Here is a 14,115-nt window from a genome sequence, read left to right on the forward strand (position 1 = left end):
AACCCTCTCTCCCCTCCCCCCTCTCTCCTCTCCCTGTTTCTCACTCACTTGAATCCAGCCGCCATCTCCGTCTCTCTGAACCATGTGAACCTGGGAACTGGATTCGCAGATTCCTCGGAGAGGCCGGAACAGTTGCGAGCCTCTTTCCTTTATTGGATTACACTGTATTTTTCCCCGCTTCGACTCCTGTAATCCCCGCTCTGTCTACGGCCAACCTCTTTCTTGGGGTTTTTTTTTATTTTTATTTTGCAGTGTGGAATGTGCAGAATGGAAATGAAAGCCATGTGGCCGGTTGGTGCTGTATGATGATTGACATCTGCAATCCGCAGCTTCAGGAACCAACATCTTACAGCTCACTTTAACCAGGCTGTATACATCTCATTGACTTTTAAAATATACTGCATATCTAATAATCATTAAATTATACATTGTATTCTTCCTAAAAATATCCGTTTTATTAAATCAGTTTTATAATGTATATTTTATAATATAATACCTAATTTTTCAAAGGGTTGGAGGTAAGATAACTCATGAAGAATTCTCCAAATGTAGTCTTTAACTGCACTAAAATTGCTACAAGTAATGCTGATAACAACAGTTTATCTATCATTGAACTAAACTAGAGATTATCTGAGTTTTTTTGTTTTAAACAGATGTACGGACAAGACAACATTACAGCATTTGACTGTTGTGAGCAGGATAGAAATGATCCAACTATTGAGATCATAACCAGCACAAATCATCTCAGTCCCAAGATATCTCTACAGGACTTCCTCAGGATAGTGTCCTGAGCCCAACTACCTTTAGCAACTTTGTCAAATACCATTCATCCCACATATGGTCAAAGTGACCTGGTGACTGCATGATATTCATTTTTGCCGAATCAGACATGAATTGAATTGAATTAGGTTTATTGTCACATTACTCTCATGAGTACAGTGAAAAGTTTACAAGTATCCACTTAAAGCACCATTTCAGGTACAAAGCAGAAAAATATGAAAAACAAAGTTATAAAGTTAAACATTGCAGTTCTTCATACTAAAAAGGGGTGGGGAAACAAAGAAACATGTTAACAGTTCAACACCACGGTCCACAAGTAACTGGCCATGCTGGACTCACACTCCCCACAATGGTTTGACCGCCCCCGGCTGCCTGCCTCCGGTCTCACCACCGGCTGCCCCCGGCTCTGAACACCCATTCTCACCCCGGCCGCCTTGGGCTACCTGCTTCTGCTATCAACCCCAGCCCCTTCTGGCTGCCTGCTCTAGGAGGTGGATGTTGCAGGTTTTGAAAGTACTGTTGATGGAACCTTGGCAAATTGTAGCAGTGCGTCACATAAACGCTGCTGCCACTGTGCGACAGTGATGGAAGGATTGACTGTTTAAGGCAATAAACCAATACCAATTATAAACAAACATTCCACACATCTAACTCTTATTAATATTGTTGTTTGAGGTGTTAACAAGAATGCTGGTGTTACGGTCATTGGATCCCCCACTATTATTTTGGCTTACCATTGACCAGAAACTGAACTCTACATATTTTGCTACAAGAGCAGATCAGAGCCTTGGAATTTTGCGGTAACGTATCTATTAAATCCTCAGGCCAGTCCACCATCCGTTGGCCTCAAGTCAGGGGTGTGATGGAATATTCTCAATGTTTCCTTCACTGTTGCTGGAATGAAATCCTGAAAGTTCCTCTGTAACGGGTTTGTGGATGTACTGATTGCATGGACTGCAGGAGTTTAAGGTGACAGCTGGTCACCACCTTTTCAAGGGTAATTTTGGAAACACAATAAATGCTGGACTTGTTGGTGACACTTACATGAAATAACAAATAAATAGTATAAAGCAATACCCTTTGTAAACAAACATTCCACACATCCAAGCTTACAAAGTGAAAAAATGCATTGTTACTACATTGTTGTTTGAGGGAATAACTTTGGCATTAACATTTGGAGTGTCCACCTTTCTGAATGATGCCCGAACATTGTTTATGTCAATTTAAGAGCATTTGGAACCAGTTGAGCAGTTCTTTAAAGTCTCAACTCAGCAGGAGTACCTTCCTGGGCATTTTATTACCGTATATAGTGTAGCTACACCATATGGGAACTGGTGGATACCAATGTGACCCATATATCCATATCCTCAGGTGTTGTCTGCAATGCGAGGACATCAGAGTTGTAAGGAACTTAAAACAGATAACAAGAGGGTTTAAAAGTATGCAAAAAAGAAGAGTAACTTAAATAAATATTGGCTTTTGGTCCGTTAGAAGCAAAGAAGGAAAAATTATCATGGGAAATGAGGAAATGGCAAATAAAAACATTTTGTCTCAGTTTTCACTCTGGAAGACACAAGTTACGAGCAGAAATAATGGGAAGTGGGGAACAGGTGCAGAAGGAGGAAGGAGCCTGGGACAGGGGATCTGAAATAGAGTTGATGCTCCCTCGGGGAATGGACGGACACAGGGAGCTGGGAGAAAGTGAAGCCCAAGGTCAGCAACGATCACGCCAACAGACCGCGCTGCATATAGATTCCTCCTGCTCCGCTCACTTCTTCACCCCACCCCCGGTAAGGGGAGTCTAAAAGCGGAGGGCACGGGTTTAAGGTGAGAGAGGAGAGATACAAAAGGATGCAAAGGGGTAGGGCGGTCCTTTCACAGAGAGGGCGGTTGGGAGGCTGGAACCAAGCTGCTAGTGGTGGCGCTACAGTGAGAAGAGCTGCCGAGTTTGGTAGCCTCTTGCCGCCTGTAGCACCCTCGTCGATTCCGGCCGGAGGTGCTGGCTTCCGCCTCGGTGTCCCGCTGCCATAGGCTCGCGCGGTTGTTAGGGTGGGAGCCGCTGGCGGTTATCGACCCCGGGTCATGGAGCTCCATTCCGGCGAAGTGCTGCAGGCAGTAGTTGCTGTCGCCCTCACGGTCTTGCTCCTGGTGAGTCCGCTCCCTGTGACGTTTCTCCCCTCTCCCGGCAGCTTCAGCTGTTTATTGCCGAGAGACATCTCCCGGGGATCAGGATGTGGAATTGTTTTAAATGAAGATGAGGAGCACTAGAGGAAAGAAAAATACCAGTGGGAGAGATCTACAGGCCCTGTAAGAGTAACCACAATATGGAACAAAATATATAAAAGGAATATGGGGCGCTTGCGACAAAGAGCCAGCAATAATCTGTATATAAACTGAGGGGAAACAAAAAAAATCACTGGCGATAACACAGTGTGGAGCTGGAGGAACACAGCAGGCTAGGCAGCATCAGAGGAGCAGGAAAGCTGACGTTTCGGGTCTGGACCCTTCTTCAGAAATGCACGTCAGCTTTCCTGCTCCTTTGCTGCTTGGCCTGCTGTGTTCATCCAGCTCTACACCTTGTTATCTCAGATTCTCCAATATCTGCAGTTCTTACTATCTCTCACTGGCGAGAATATCCTGGATGAGGAGTTTCTAGAATGCTTTCAAGATTAGTTCCAGAACTTACTGCTGTAGGAACCAAGAGAACAAAAACGGAATTGCTGGAAAGGCTCAGCAGGTCTGGCAGTATCTGTGAAGAAAAAAAATTAACATTTCAGGTCTAGTGACCCTTCCTCAGAACGGGAACTCTGTTTTTATATTACATTGGATTAGTTATTGTGTAAGAGAATGCCTGCTGTAGGAGCAGTGACCACAACCTGGTTGAATTTTTACATCCTGTGTGAAAGAGAAGGGATTGGATCTAAGGCTAGTATTTTGAATTTAAAGTCAAGTATGTGAGCATGACATCTCAGCTAGCTGAAGTGAACTGGGGTATTTGACTAGGGGATTGGTCAATAGAAGAGGACTTGCAAACATTTATGGGGATATTTCCAAATACTCAAATATATTCCTACCAAAATGTAAAGTTCCAAGGGAAGGATGCACAGTACTATTAGGGGAGGAAGCTTCAGGATTTTTGACCTAAATTTATTTATAGAGTCATTGAAATTATGATCATTGAATCCCTACAGTGTGGAAACAGGCCCTTTGGCCCAACAAGTCCACACCGACCCTCTGAGCATCCCATCCAGACCCCTCCAGTCTACACATCCCTGAACCCTACGGGCAATTTAGCCTGACCAGTCCACCTAGCCTGCACATCTTTGGACTGTGGGAGGAAACCGGAGCACCCAGAGGAAACCCACGCAGAACGTGCAAACTCCAAACAAACAGTTGCCTGAGGGTGAAATCAAACCTGGGTTCCTAGCGCTGTGAGGCAGCAGTGCTAACAACTGAGCCACCATGTTGGCCTAAAATGAGAATGAATGCTGAATACGTCACTGGTGATGTAAATGGAGCTTTCAGCTGGCGTGCATTCAAAATCACCATGAATGCTACAGGGCAATTATCAGCTTGGCCAACCAACCCACCTAAGCCTTCACATCCCTGTGTCACTATGGGTAATTTAGCATAGCCAATCCTAACCTCCTTTGCACTGTGGGAGGAATCCAGAACACCTGGAGGAAACCCACACAGACAGTCACCCAAGGCTGGAATTGAACCTGGGCCCTTGGCGTGAGGCAATAGCGCTAACCACTGAGCTGTACCTGTCATTGTTATACAGCACAGAAACAGATTCTTTGGTCCAACTTATCTTTGCTGATCAGATATCCTAATCTGACCGGAGTCCCATTAGCCAGCATTTGGCCCACATCCCTCTAAACCCTTCCTATTCATGTACCCATTCAGATACCTTAAATCCAGTAATTGTATCCTCTTCCACCACTTCCTCTGACAGCTTGTTCCATACATGCTCCACCCTCCACGTGAAAAAGTTGCCTGTGAGGTCCTTTTTAAATCTTTCCCCTCTCTCATTAAACCAATGCCCTCCAGTTTCGGATTCCACCATCCTAGGGAAAATGCCTTGGATATTTACCCTTTCTATGCCCCTTATGATTTTAAAAGCCTTTAAAGTCAGCCCCCACTCCAGGGGGGAAAAATCCCCAACATATTCCACCTCTCCCTATAGCTCAAACCCTCCAATCCCAGCAACATCCTTCCAGATCTTTTCTGAACCTTTAAGTTTAAACAACACCTTTCCTAGAACAGGAAGACCAGAACCAAACTCAGTATTCTAGGAGTGGCCTAACCAATGTTCTGTACAGCCACAACATGACATCCCAACTCCTTTACTCAAAGCACTGACCAATAAAGGCAAGCAAACCAAACACCTTGCAGGACACCATTGGTCACAGGCCTCCAGTATGAAAAACAACCACTCTCCCTCTCCTATCTTCAAGCCAATTTTGTATCCAAATGGCTAGCTGTCCCAGGATTCCATGCGATCTAACCTTGCTAACTAATCTATCATGTGGAACCTTGCCAAAAGCTTTGCTGAAGTCCATATAGACAAAGGCTACCGCTCTGCCTTCAATCTTCTTGGTCACTTCTTCAAAAAAACTCAAGTTAGTGAAACACAATTTCCCACACAAAGCTATGTTGACTCCCTAATCAGTCCTTGCTCTTCCAAATGCAGGTAATCCCATCCTTCAGAATCTCCTCCATCTACTTACCCACCACTGACGTCAGGCTCACCGGTCTATACTTCCCTAGCTTTTCTCTACCACCTTTCTTAAATAATCGCACCACGTTAGCCAATCTCCAGTCTTCCTACACAACTGTTTACAACCCAGCATCCTCAAGACTTCCGTGAGACTTGAAGGTAATATCTGTCAACTGCCATCACCATTAATTGCATGTGCAAATACTTGCACCTTTTTCCAAGCAAAAACAGTCTGAGCCCATTTAATCTCTAACAACCATCCCACTTGAGCTTTTTTATAAAACAAAAGTGTTGGGGAAACTCAGCAGGTTTGGCAGCAACTGTAGAAAGAGAAGCAGTTATCATTTTGAATCTAATATAAACTTCAGAACCAAAATCAAAAAAATCACTTGTTGCAGACTGTGTCATCGCCATCCCGAGGTATATGCCTGCCTCACTGGCACAACTGAATCCCTGAGACGTGGTGACCTATAGAAGGGAGGAAGTGATCTGGGTGTCTTCAAATGTTGGACACTGAAGATTGTGAGGTCACATGGCATGAGTCACATGACCAAGAATCCACCTGCTGATTGTGTTCCTCTCATTCCCCCGCCCCCACCCCGATTAATCAGTATCGAATGTTGAGTACTATTTTAAAGAAATACCGAGGGTTGTAGGTGTACAGAATGTGTAGTAGGGAGCTCCAATGTCCAATGGTGGCTCAGCATCACTAAAGACGAAGCTGTGTGAGCTCTAAACTACATAGCTGCAAAACCAGCTCTCTGGCAGGTGATGAGGGAACTGACCAAAGGGATAAAGCTGGTTGACTTTGTCCTGAAAAGTCTGCCTGTTGCAGATGCATCTATTTATGACAGTATTGGTACGAATGTGTACCTATAAAGACCATGTATCTTTGATTGTGGACTGAAGTTGGAAAAGAACTGTTTTGAAGCCAAGGATTAGTGAAAAATTATTGCATGCTTTTGAAAGCAAGTAACCTGACACTCATTGTAGGTACTGTTTACACAGCTGCTGGTTCAAGGAGTAGCAGGAGAAACTGTGGGAGAGGACATGCTGCAACAAGTAGCAATGGGCTGCTGACCAGTTATCACGACAGACACCTTTTGCTTGCAAACAACAGTGTGATTGGTTCTCTGGTAGCTGAACAACTTGGGGCTGTGAATAAGATGTGGAGAAACCATCCATTCTCCACCACCTCAGGAGCTTTGTCTCTTCTTTGCTCAAAACCCACTTTAAGCCTAAGAAAGTCAGTTGATTTTATCTTCAGTTGCTATAAGCTGTAACACACAGGACTTCTTTCAAACTCTGTTAAACTGAAACTCTCTGCATTAAATGAGTATATTGTTACTATTTGTTTTCTACAATACAGCACAGGAACAGGCCTATCGGCCCACCATGTCTGTACCAACCATGATGCCATTTTAAACTAACCATGTCCACCTGCACATGGTCCATACTCCTCTATTCCCTGCCTGTTCACATGTCTGTCCAAATGCCCCTTAAATGTTGCTGTTTTATCGGCTTCCAACACCCCCCGGTGCGTAGCAGGCATCTATCATGTTCTTGTGTATAAAAAAAATTCTTCCTCGTGCATATCTCCTTTAAACTTTTCCCCTCTTGCCTTAAAGCTACATATTAAACCTACTATCCCCCTGGGAAAAAGATTCAAACTATCCACCCTGTAATAATTTTATATACTTCTATCAGGTACCCTCAGCCTTCAATGCTCTAGCGAAAACAATCCAAGTTTTCTTTATGATGTTACAACAGAACAGTATTAACCAACTCGCTGTAAATGAGGAGTTAATGGGTCAAATGCTGCCTTATTGTGATTTACATTATGGTGTTGCAAGAATCACCGAGGGAAAATTGGTAAAGAGAGAGAAAATGTGGGAGCATCTCAGCAGAGTCACTGCATCTTGTGGGAGCTACAGGAAATCTGTATCCTCGCTCTACCTCATTCTTAAAACTGGGATTTGATAACCTACCTCTTCTTCATTATTGTCCCCTAAAGGGTCCTTTCCTAGAGATTATTGATTAAACTTGTCTCGTTGCACATTAACAGATCTCGAATAGCCTGCTCACTGTTTACCCTAAAATGTGCTGCTGTAAGAACTTGTACAAATACACTCTGAACTCATTTACTAGATTATCCTTGCCAACTCGATTCATCCCAATCTCAATTTATATTGAAGTCACCTGTTATTATTGTGGTACTTTTCCTATAGGCTTCATTTGTTTCTTTGTATATACTCAATTCTGTAGTATAACTGCTACTAAAGGGCCAATAAATTTAACCCACATTGTAAAACTGCAAGAATCTGCACTGTAACTTAAATAATAAAGTAGTTTTTAGGAACAGGAAAAAGCAATGACACTTGATAACTTTCCCTAACGACATTCTCTTCAGCAATGTATCTAATAGCCTCACATTGATATCCATTGTCTGCTCAGTGACTTATTGTCAAACTTTAATAAAGTTATGCAACACAGGTCATTCAGTACATCACACCTGTGTTGGACTATTTTTTTAAAAATGTGTTCTTTATGACCTGGCCAATGTTTGTCCCTGTGAACTGGTCATTTATGTCTAAGCATATCTAAGCATACGTGTTTTCTGCCACATTTTCCAACATAGCAATAATCTTTGGGTTTCAAAATTAATGAATTGGTTGTGAAGTTTTTGAGACGTCCTGAAGTTATGAAATGTGTACAGATAATCATTTTTTAAAAAGTTTTTCTTTTACCAATTTCTGCAATAAAATCCCTGGATTTTCTTTGGTAAATTGGTAGAGTCTAATTCTTCCCAAATTTTTTCAAACCACCATTACAAAATAGAAGATCAATCAGTGTGCATGTGTTAAACCGGAGTCATTAACATCAATTGAAAAGTCATATTGCTGATCATCGCTGTGTTAAGAACAAAGTGAATGCACTTCCTTCAATTATCACAATATACCAGTCAACACATTGCAATATTTATCAATTGGCACATCTTTTCATGGGTTTAACATTTATGCTTTGTGATGCAATAGTAAGAATGCACTATTTGAATCTCATCTAAAAGTCAATAATTTGTAGTCCACGATCAATCTAAAATACTATTTTTTTATACTAAAAATTGGTGGCAGTATTTTTTGACCTTGGAATATTAATTTTGGAGCTTCTTTTGAATGGAATCTGTAAATAATTGTCATTATTTGGTTCACCTGTGCCTTGATAGCTTTTTTGATTTTTTATTGAGATTTAGTAATGTTCAAAATATGCACTGATTTCTCTTCAAATGTGCCCTGGTGTTAAAAGGATATATTATTCTGACCTTTTGATGAGAAAGTAAAATCTCAAGGCTCAAAAAGTACTGGAAGTCCCTATTCTTAACTTTGTAATTGTTAAGAACACTTTTCCCTGGTCCCAAATTAAATCAGTCTCAGGATTGATCTGATTCTTGTTGATGTGAAACCGTCCTGCAGGAGTGAAAAAATATAATGAAATATGTCTAATGAACTGTCTATCTGAATTTTAAGACCCTCTATATCCGTAATGTCACATTGTATATTTTACAACTTGATTTTCTGTCTTTTTGCAGCTGTTGTTCACTGCACACGTGACTGCTATTAAAATGCCAAACCTCGGTCTTGGAGAGAAAGAAAAATTCTTTTTAAGTCCAAATTCTGGCAGGAAGGAATTGTTCCCTAGTATTCATGATCCTCCCACTAAAGAACTGTCTGTCATTGTCCCATCTTATAATGAAGAAGAAAGATGTAAGTTTTCCTGACAAATACATAGATTCTTGACAAGACCACAATTATAATGTGTTTAACTGGATTTTCGCTCCAGTTTTCGGAAGATGTAAGTTTCTGACTTCTAGGAGTTTGTAATTTTCTAAAAATTGAATTAATTTGGTGTCGACCATATCAGCGGAAAGCAATCTTTTCTTTTGAGTCAAAAATAGTGGGTTCAAGTTCCATTCCAGAGACTTGAGCACAAAATCTCTGCTGACATTCCAGTGTTAAGGAATGTTGTTCTTTGTACTTTTCTGCAAAAAACTCTGCTAAATAATGTAATGTATTTTAACGTGTGTCCCAGAAATAAAAGAACAGTGGTTGTTATGCAGTGTTGAGCCAACTATTCATCAGAACAACCAAAATTCCATGTTCTGACTTTATTGCCAGTGTAATTTGCTTGGTTTTTTGGTTTTTTTAAGAGTAGCTCCTGGAATGTAGACACCAATTCGACCAGAATTACTTTGGTTCAATTTAAAAGATTGAAAATAATGGTGTCAGGATATCCTTTGACTAAGAAAAAAAATCTCAATTGAAGCCTTTTGATTTCAATCGCTTTCCTCCTTATAGGGTGGTCTCCATTTTATATCTTCTAGAACCATCCTAACTGATGATGCCATGCAACTGGTCATGTGCAGCTTAAACAGATAATGATTTCTGGCACTTTTCTTCCTTCCTTCCCCAAAAATAGTTCATTTTAATTTCTACTTTCACAATATTTGAATTCACTAGGAAACTACATGCCATTATTTGGTTACCATGTAATCAGTATAATTTAAGTTAAAGTATCTTGTTCCACTATCTTTCATATATCGAAATCATAGAAAAGACCTTGGTCACAGTCTAAATATTGCTAATGTCCTCATTTTTGTTTTACCTAATTTCAGTACCTCTGATGATGGATGAGACGTTAGAATATTTGGAACAAAGACAGGTATCAATAATTTTATTCTCTCAGGCCAACTGTAATTTGTGAATTTGAATGATGGTGCAATATGCGAGTACACTATTTTTCTTAATTTTGTTGTCTCTTAAGAATAGCAGAATGTGTTAAATGTTACTTTTTAATTTGGGAATATATATCACTTTTAAACAATAATTGATGAGAGGTCTGTGCACAATTTTGTACTTTGCTCTGGAAAGTGTGTTATGAAATTTTATCTTGAAATCCCTTCTTTGACTACCAGAAAAGACTTGCATTACTTTATGAATGTTTTGCATTGTCCTTTGGACGAACACATTTGCAAGCTTTTTTATGGGGATATCCTAGCAAAAGTTTCAGTAAAAATTTTAGCTGCTTAATCATAAAATATCGCTCTTCACAAGACAAGAGTTCACGGTATGCCGGCTAATGTATTATCATCGACTCAGGATTGGTTAACACACAGAAGACAGTCAGGATCGAAGGGTCTTTTCAGATTGGAAAGGCATGACTAATGGAGTGCAACAAGGATCAGTCCTGGTGTCTCAGCTATTTACTATCTATACTAATGACAGAGGAGGGAACAAAGTGCTGATGAGACATAAACAGGTGGAAGGACGTGGTGATGAAGAGGATATGGATAGGTTGAGTGAATGGGCAAAAACATGGCAGATAGAGTTCAATGCAGAAAGGTGTGAGGCAGACTATTATTTAAAAAATGGAGGGAGAGACTCCAAAAATGTGTAGCACAGAGGGAGCTGAGGAAAAGAAAATAGAATCAAGGTAGGGTTCGTTGGGGCAGAAACAATGGGTAAACCTAAGCAATTGCCTCCCTTCCCTTGTTAGCATTCTGTAGGGACCATTCCCTCCGGGGCACCCTCGTCCTTCACTTCCCATGTAACTACAAAAGGTATAACACCTGCCAGATTACTTTCAGTCTCCTCACTATTCAAGGCTCCAGAAATCTCCCAGAAGAAGCAGTGATTTACCTGTACTTCACTCAGTCAAGTGTACTGTATTTGCTGCTCACAATGCAGTTTCCTTTACTATGGGGAGATGAAATGCAGATGGGGCAACTGCTTGTAGGGCAGCTATATTCAGTCCACAAATGACCCAAACTTCCAGTTGCCTATGACTTGACACACCACTAGCTTTCCTGGCCAATGTTTCTGTCTCAGGCCTGCTGCAGTGCTCTGGCGAGGCTGAGTGCAAGCTGGAAGAACAGCATCTGTTTTCCACTTTGGGACCCTGCAGCCTTGAGGACTCAATGTTGAGTTCATTAATTCTAGGGCCTGAGCACCACCATCCATTCCTTTACCTACCCCTACACCCCAGACCCTGTCATTACATGGGCTGCTTTAGGCATTGCCAACCCATTTTCACCTACTAAGGGTTCCTACTATCAGCTTTTCTTTCTCCCTGGTTTACCGTTATCCATCCCTTTATCTGCATGAACTGTCTTTCTCTCCCTCTGGGCTCCATCTCCACCTTTCGCATACTCCCTCTCTGCACCACACACCCACCACCCCCAAAGTCTTCAACATAGACTACAGTTTCCTAGGTACCATCAGTTCTGAAGAAGGGTCACTGGATCCGAAATGTTAACTCTGCTTTCTCTCCACAGATGCTACCACACCTGCTGAATTTCGCCAGCAATTTCTGTTTTTGTTTCAAATTTCCAGCATCCACATTTCTTTGTTTTATTTTAATCTTTTGGCCTTCTCAGAATTCTGTGGCAATGAGTTCCATAGATTCACCACTCTTTGGCTGAAGAAATTCCTCCTCATCTCAGTTCTAAAGGTTGTCCAATCACTCTGAGGCTGTGTCCTTGACTCCTAGTTTCTCCTGCTAGTGGAAACATTTTATTGATGCCTCTTGTATCCAGGCCTCTCAGTATTCTGTAAGTTTCAATGAGACCCACTACCCCTCTCTCCCCACGTCATCCTTCTAAACTGCATTGAGCAACTTCAACACATTGTAGGAAATGGCGAGTGAAAAGTGGCAAGTGCCGTCCCAACCTTCCACCCCTCCTCTGTCAGAATCCCCATGTAAATGCTGACATCCTCCCTCCCCTGGGATCATTCTTATAAACTTCCTCTGGACCCACCTCCAAAGCCAGCATATCCTTCCTTAGATACGTGGCCCAGAACTGCTCACAATATTCCAAACACAGTTTAAACAGAGCCTTCTACAACCTCAGTAGTACCTCCCTGCTCAAACCTTGTCTGATAAATGGCAAGTAAAATTCATGCCACTCAAGTCCCAGGAAATGATAGCGTCCAACAAGCTAGAATCTAACCATTTTCCTTTGACAATTCCTTTGATAAATCCTCACCATCAACATCATGGGAGTTGCTACTGGTTTGAAATTTAACTGAGCTAGCCATATAAATATAGAAGAATCTTACTGTGGCGAAGAGAGCAGGTCTGAGGTTGGGAATTCTGCTGAGTCCACAAAACCTGTCTGCCACCTACAAGGCTTGTCAGAAATGTAATGGAATACTTGGTTGGATGAGTGTGCTTGAATTGCACCATATCCATCACCTTAAACAATCATTCTCTTTACCATCAGTGCGTAGTGGCAGCAGTATGTACCGTAAGCAAGATATTCTGTGACAAATTGCCAAAACTCTTAAACACCTTCAAGAATCATGATCTGTACGCCTAGGAAAACAAAAGAAGCAGATCCAACGGAACACCAAGTTGCCCTCCAAGATGCACATCAACATGACTGAGAAACCTGTCACTATTCTTTTATCGTCGTTGGGTCAAAATCCTAGCACTCCCTCCCTAACAGAAGTGTGTGTGTATTCATACACCAAAGTTAACATTCCCTGTAATTCTTTTGCTGCTGCATGGACTTTGGAGGTCCGTGTGAGCCACTCTTCGCCACACTGATGTTCACGGAGCATCCCAGCAGCCGCACGACTACACAGTTAAGAGGAAACATTGATTACAATGGTGCAAGAAGGTAGTCCACTACCATTTTCTCAAAGCTAAAGTTCATTGTGAGCAATAAATGGTGGCGCTGCCATTGAAGCTATGAACAAATATAAAAAAAGTTGCTGCAGTACCTCAATTGGTAAAATGGCATCCTTTAACATCCTTTAACTCAATCAAGTTAACCAAACCTTTAATAAATCTATGCTGACACTGATCCAGGTCTTTCCAAATAAAAATATATTTTGTCCCAGATTATGCTTTCTAATAACATGTCACACCAATGTTTGGCTGGTTCACCTATAATTTCTTAGTTTAATACTCTTTTTTTTCAAATTGTGATATAAATTTAGCACCCATCAGGATGCTGCTTTCATATCCAATGAGCTCATAAACATTTTGACCAATGCTTATGCTATTTCTGCTTTGGTTTCTTTCAGCATTTATTATACATTACACCCGAACTAGGTGACTAACTCATAAATAAAGCATTTAACAGTTAAACCATGTACTTTAACTATAGATTTTAAATACATCCCCAATTCCTTTGTATACAATGTAAATATACCAGATTGTGTGCCATTTTGCAATTTTAAAGATACTAAGAGATAATTGAAAACTTTGTTTGTAGAAGAAAAACTCCTCCTTTTCCTATGAAGTGATTGTTGTAGATGATGGCAGTAAAGATGAAACAACAAAGGTAAGAAATACCAAAAGCAAATCCACAGAAGTGCTTCTAACAGTTTCTGCTGTAATGTGCTTAAGGTTTATACTAAATGTTTAATTTTATTTCTGTTCTGTCTATTTATTTTAAAAAAAAATGTATGCAGACCAGTGGAAATACTTTCGAAACCGACCTATTCTGTTTCTGGCTTTTGATTGTTTGTGCTAATAAGTTCATATCTTCCTACAGATCCTCGTTTATAAATCAGTGCCAGAAAGGAACCATGTGTAAAATTATTTTTCCT

The 14,115-nt window shown here is 41.0% G+C and overlaps 2 protein-coding genes and 1 long non-coding RNA gene across 7 annotated transcripts in view; 1 reads left to right on the forward strand and 2 right to left on the reverse strand.

Moving 5' to 3' along the window:
* Window positions 1-142, reverse strand: part of exosc8 (exosome component 8) — a 26,654-nt gene extending 26,512 nt beyond the window's left edge. The window contains exon 1 of one of the 2 annotated variants that reach the window (XM_048598246.1): window positions 49-142. In XM_048598246.1, coding sequence (XP_048454203.1) covers window positions 49-65 — 17 coding nt within the window. In that variant the 5' untranslated portion in view covers window positions 66-142. The remainder of the gene's footprint in view (window positions 1-48) is intronic. The other variant, XM_020523707.2, reaches the window with a different exon arrangement.
* Window positions 143-2,745: 2,603 nt separating this feature from the next.
* Window positions 2,746-14,115, forward strand: part of alg5 (ALG5 dolichyl-phosphate beta-glucosyltransferase) — a 31,993-nt gene continuing 20,623 nt past the window's right edge. Inside the window, exons 1-4 of one of the 3 annotated variants that reach the window (XM_020523737.2) lie at window positions 2,746-2,928; window positions 9,090-9,264; window positions 10,173-10,219; window positions 13,779-13,847. In XM_020523737.2, coding sequence (XP_020379326.1) covers window positions 2,863-2,928; window positions 9,090-9,264; window positions 10,173-10,219; window positions 13,779-13,847 — 357 coding nt within the window. In that variant the 5' untranslated portion in view covers window positions 2,746-2,862. Of the gene's footprint in view, window positions 2,929-2,971; window positions 3,088-9,089; window positions 9,265-10,172; window positions 10,220-13,778; window positions 13,848-14,115 lie in introns of those variants that run through there. The other 2 variants (XM_020523718.2, XM_048598247.1) reach the window with 2 other exon arrangements.
* Window positions 2,933-5,961, reverse strand: LOC125483343. 2 transcript variants are annotated; one of them, XR_007262306.1, is made up of 3 exons: window positions 5,893-5,961; window positions 3,467-3,529; window positions 2,933-3,044 (listed from the first exon to the last, which is right to left on the reverse strand). It is a non-coding gene; the product is annotated as an uncharacterized LOC125483343 (long non-coding RNA). The 2 variants fall into 2 exon arrangements; XR_007262307.1 differs by lacking the exon at window positions 5,893-5,961 and adding an exon at window positions 4,694-4,753.

The sequence above is a fragment of the Rhincodon typus genome, chromosome 6 (genome assembly GCF_021869965.1).
Source record: "Rhincodon typus isolate 14 chromosome 6, sRhiTyp1.1, whole genome shotgun sequence".
Taxonomy (NCBI): Eukaryota; Metazoa; Chordata; class Chondrichthyes; order Orectolobiformes; family Rhincodontidae; genus Rhincodon; species Rhincodon typus.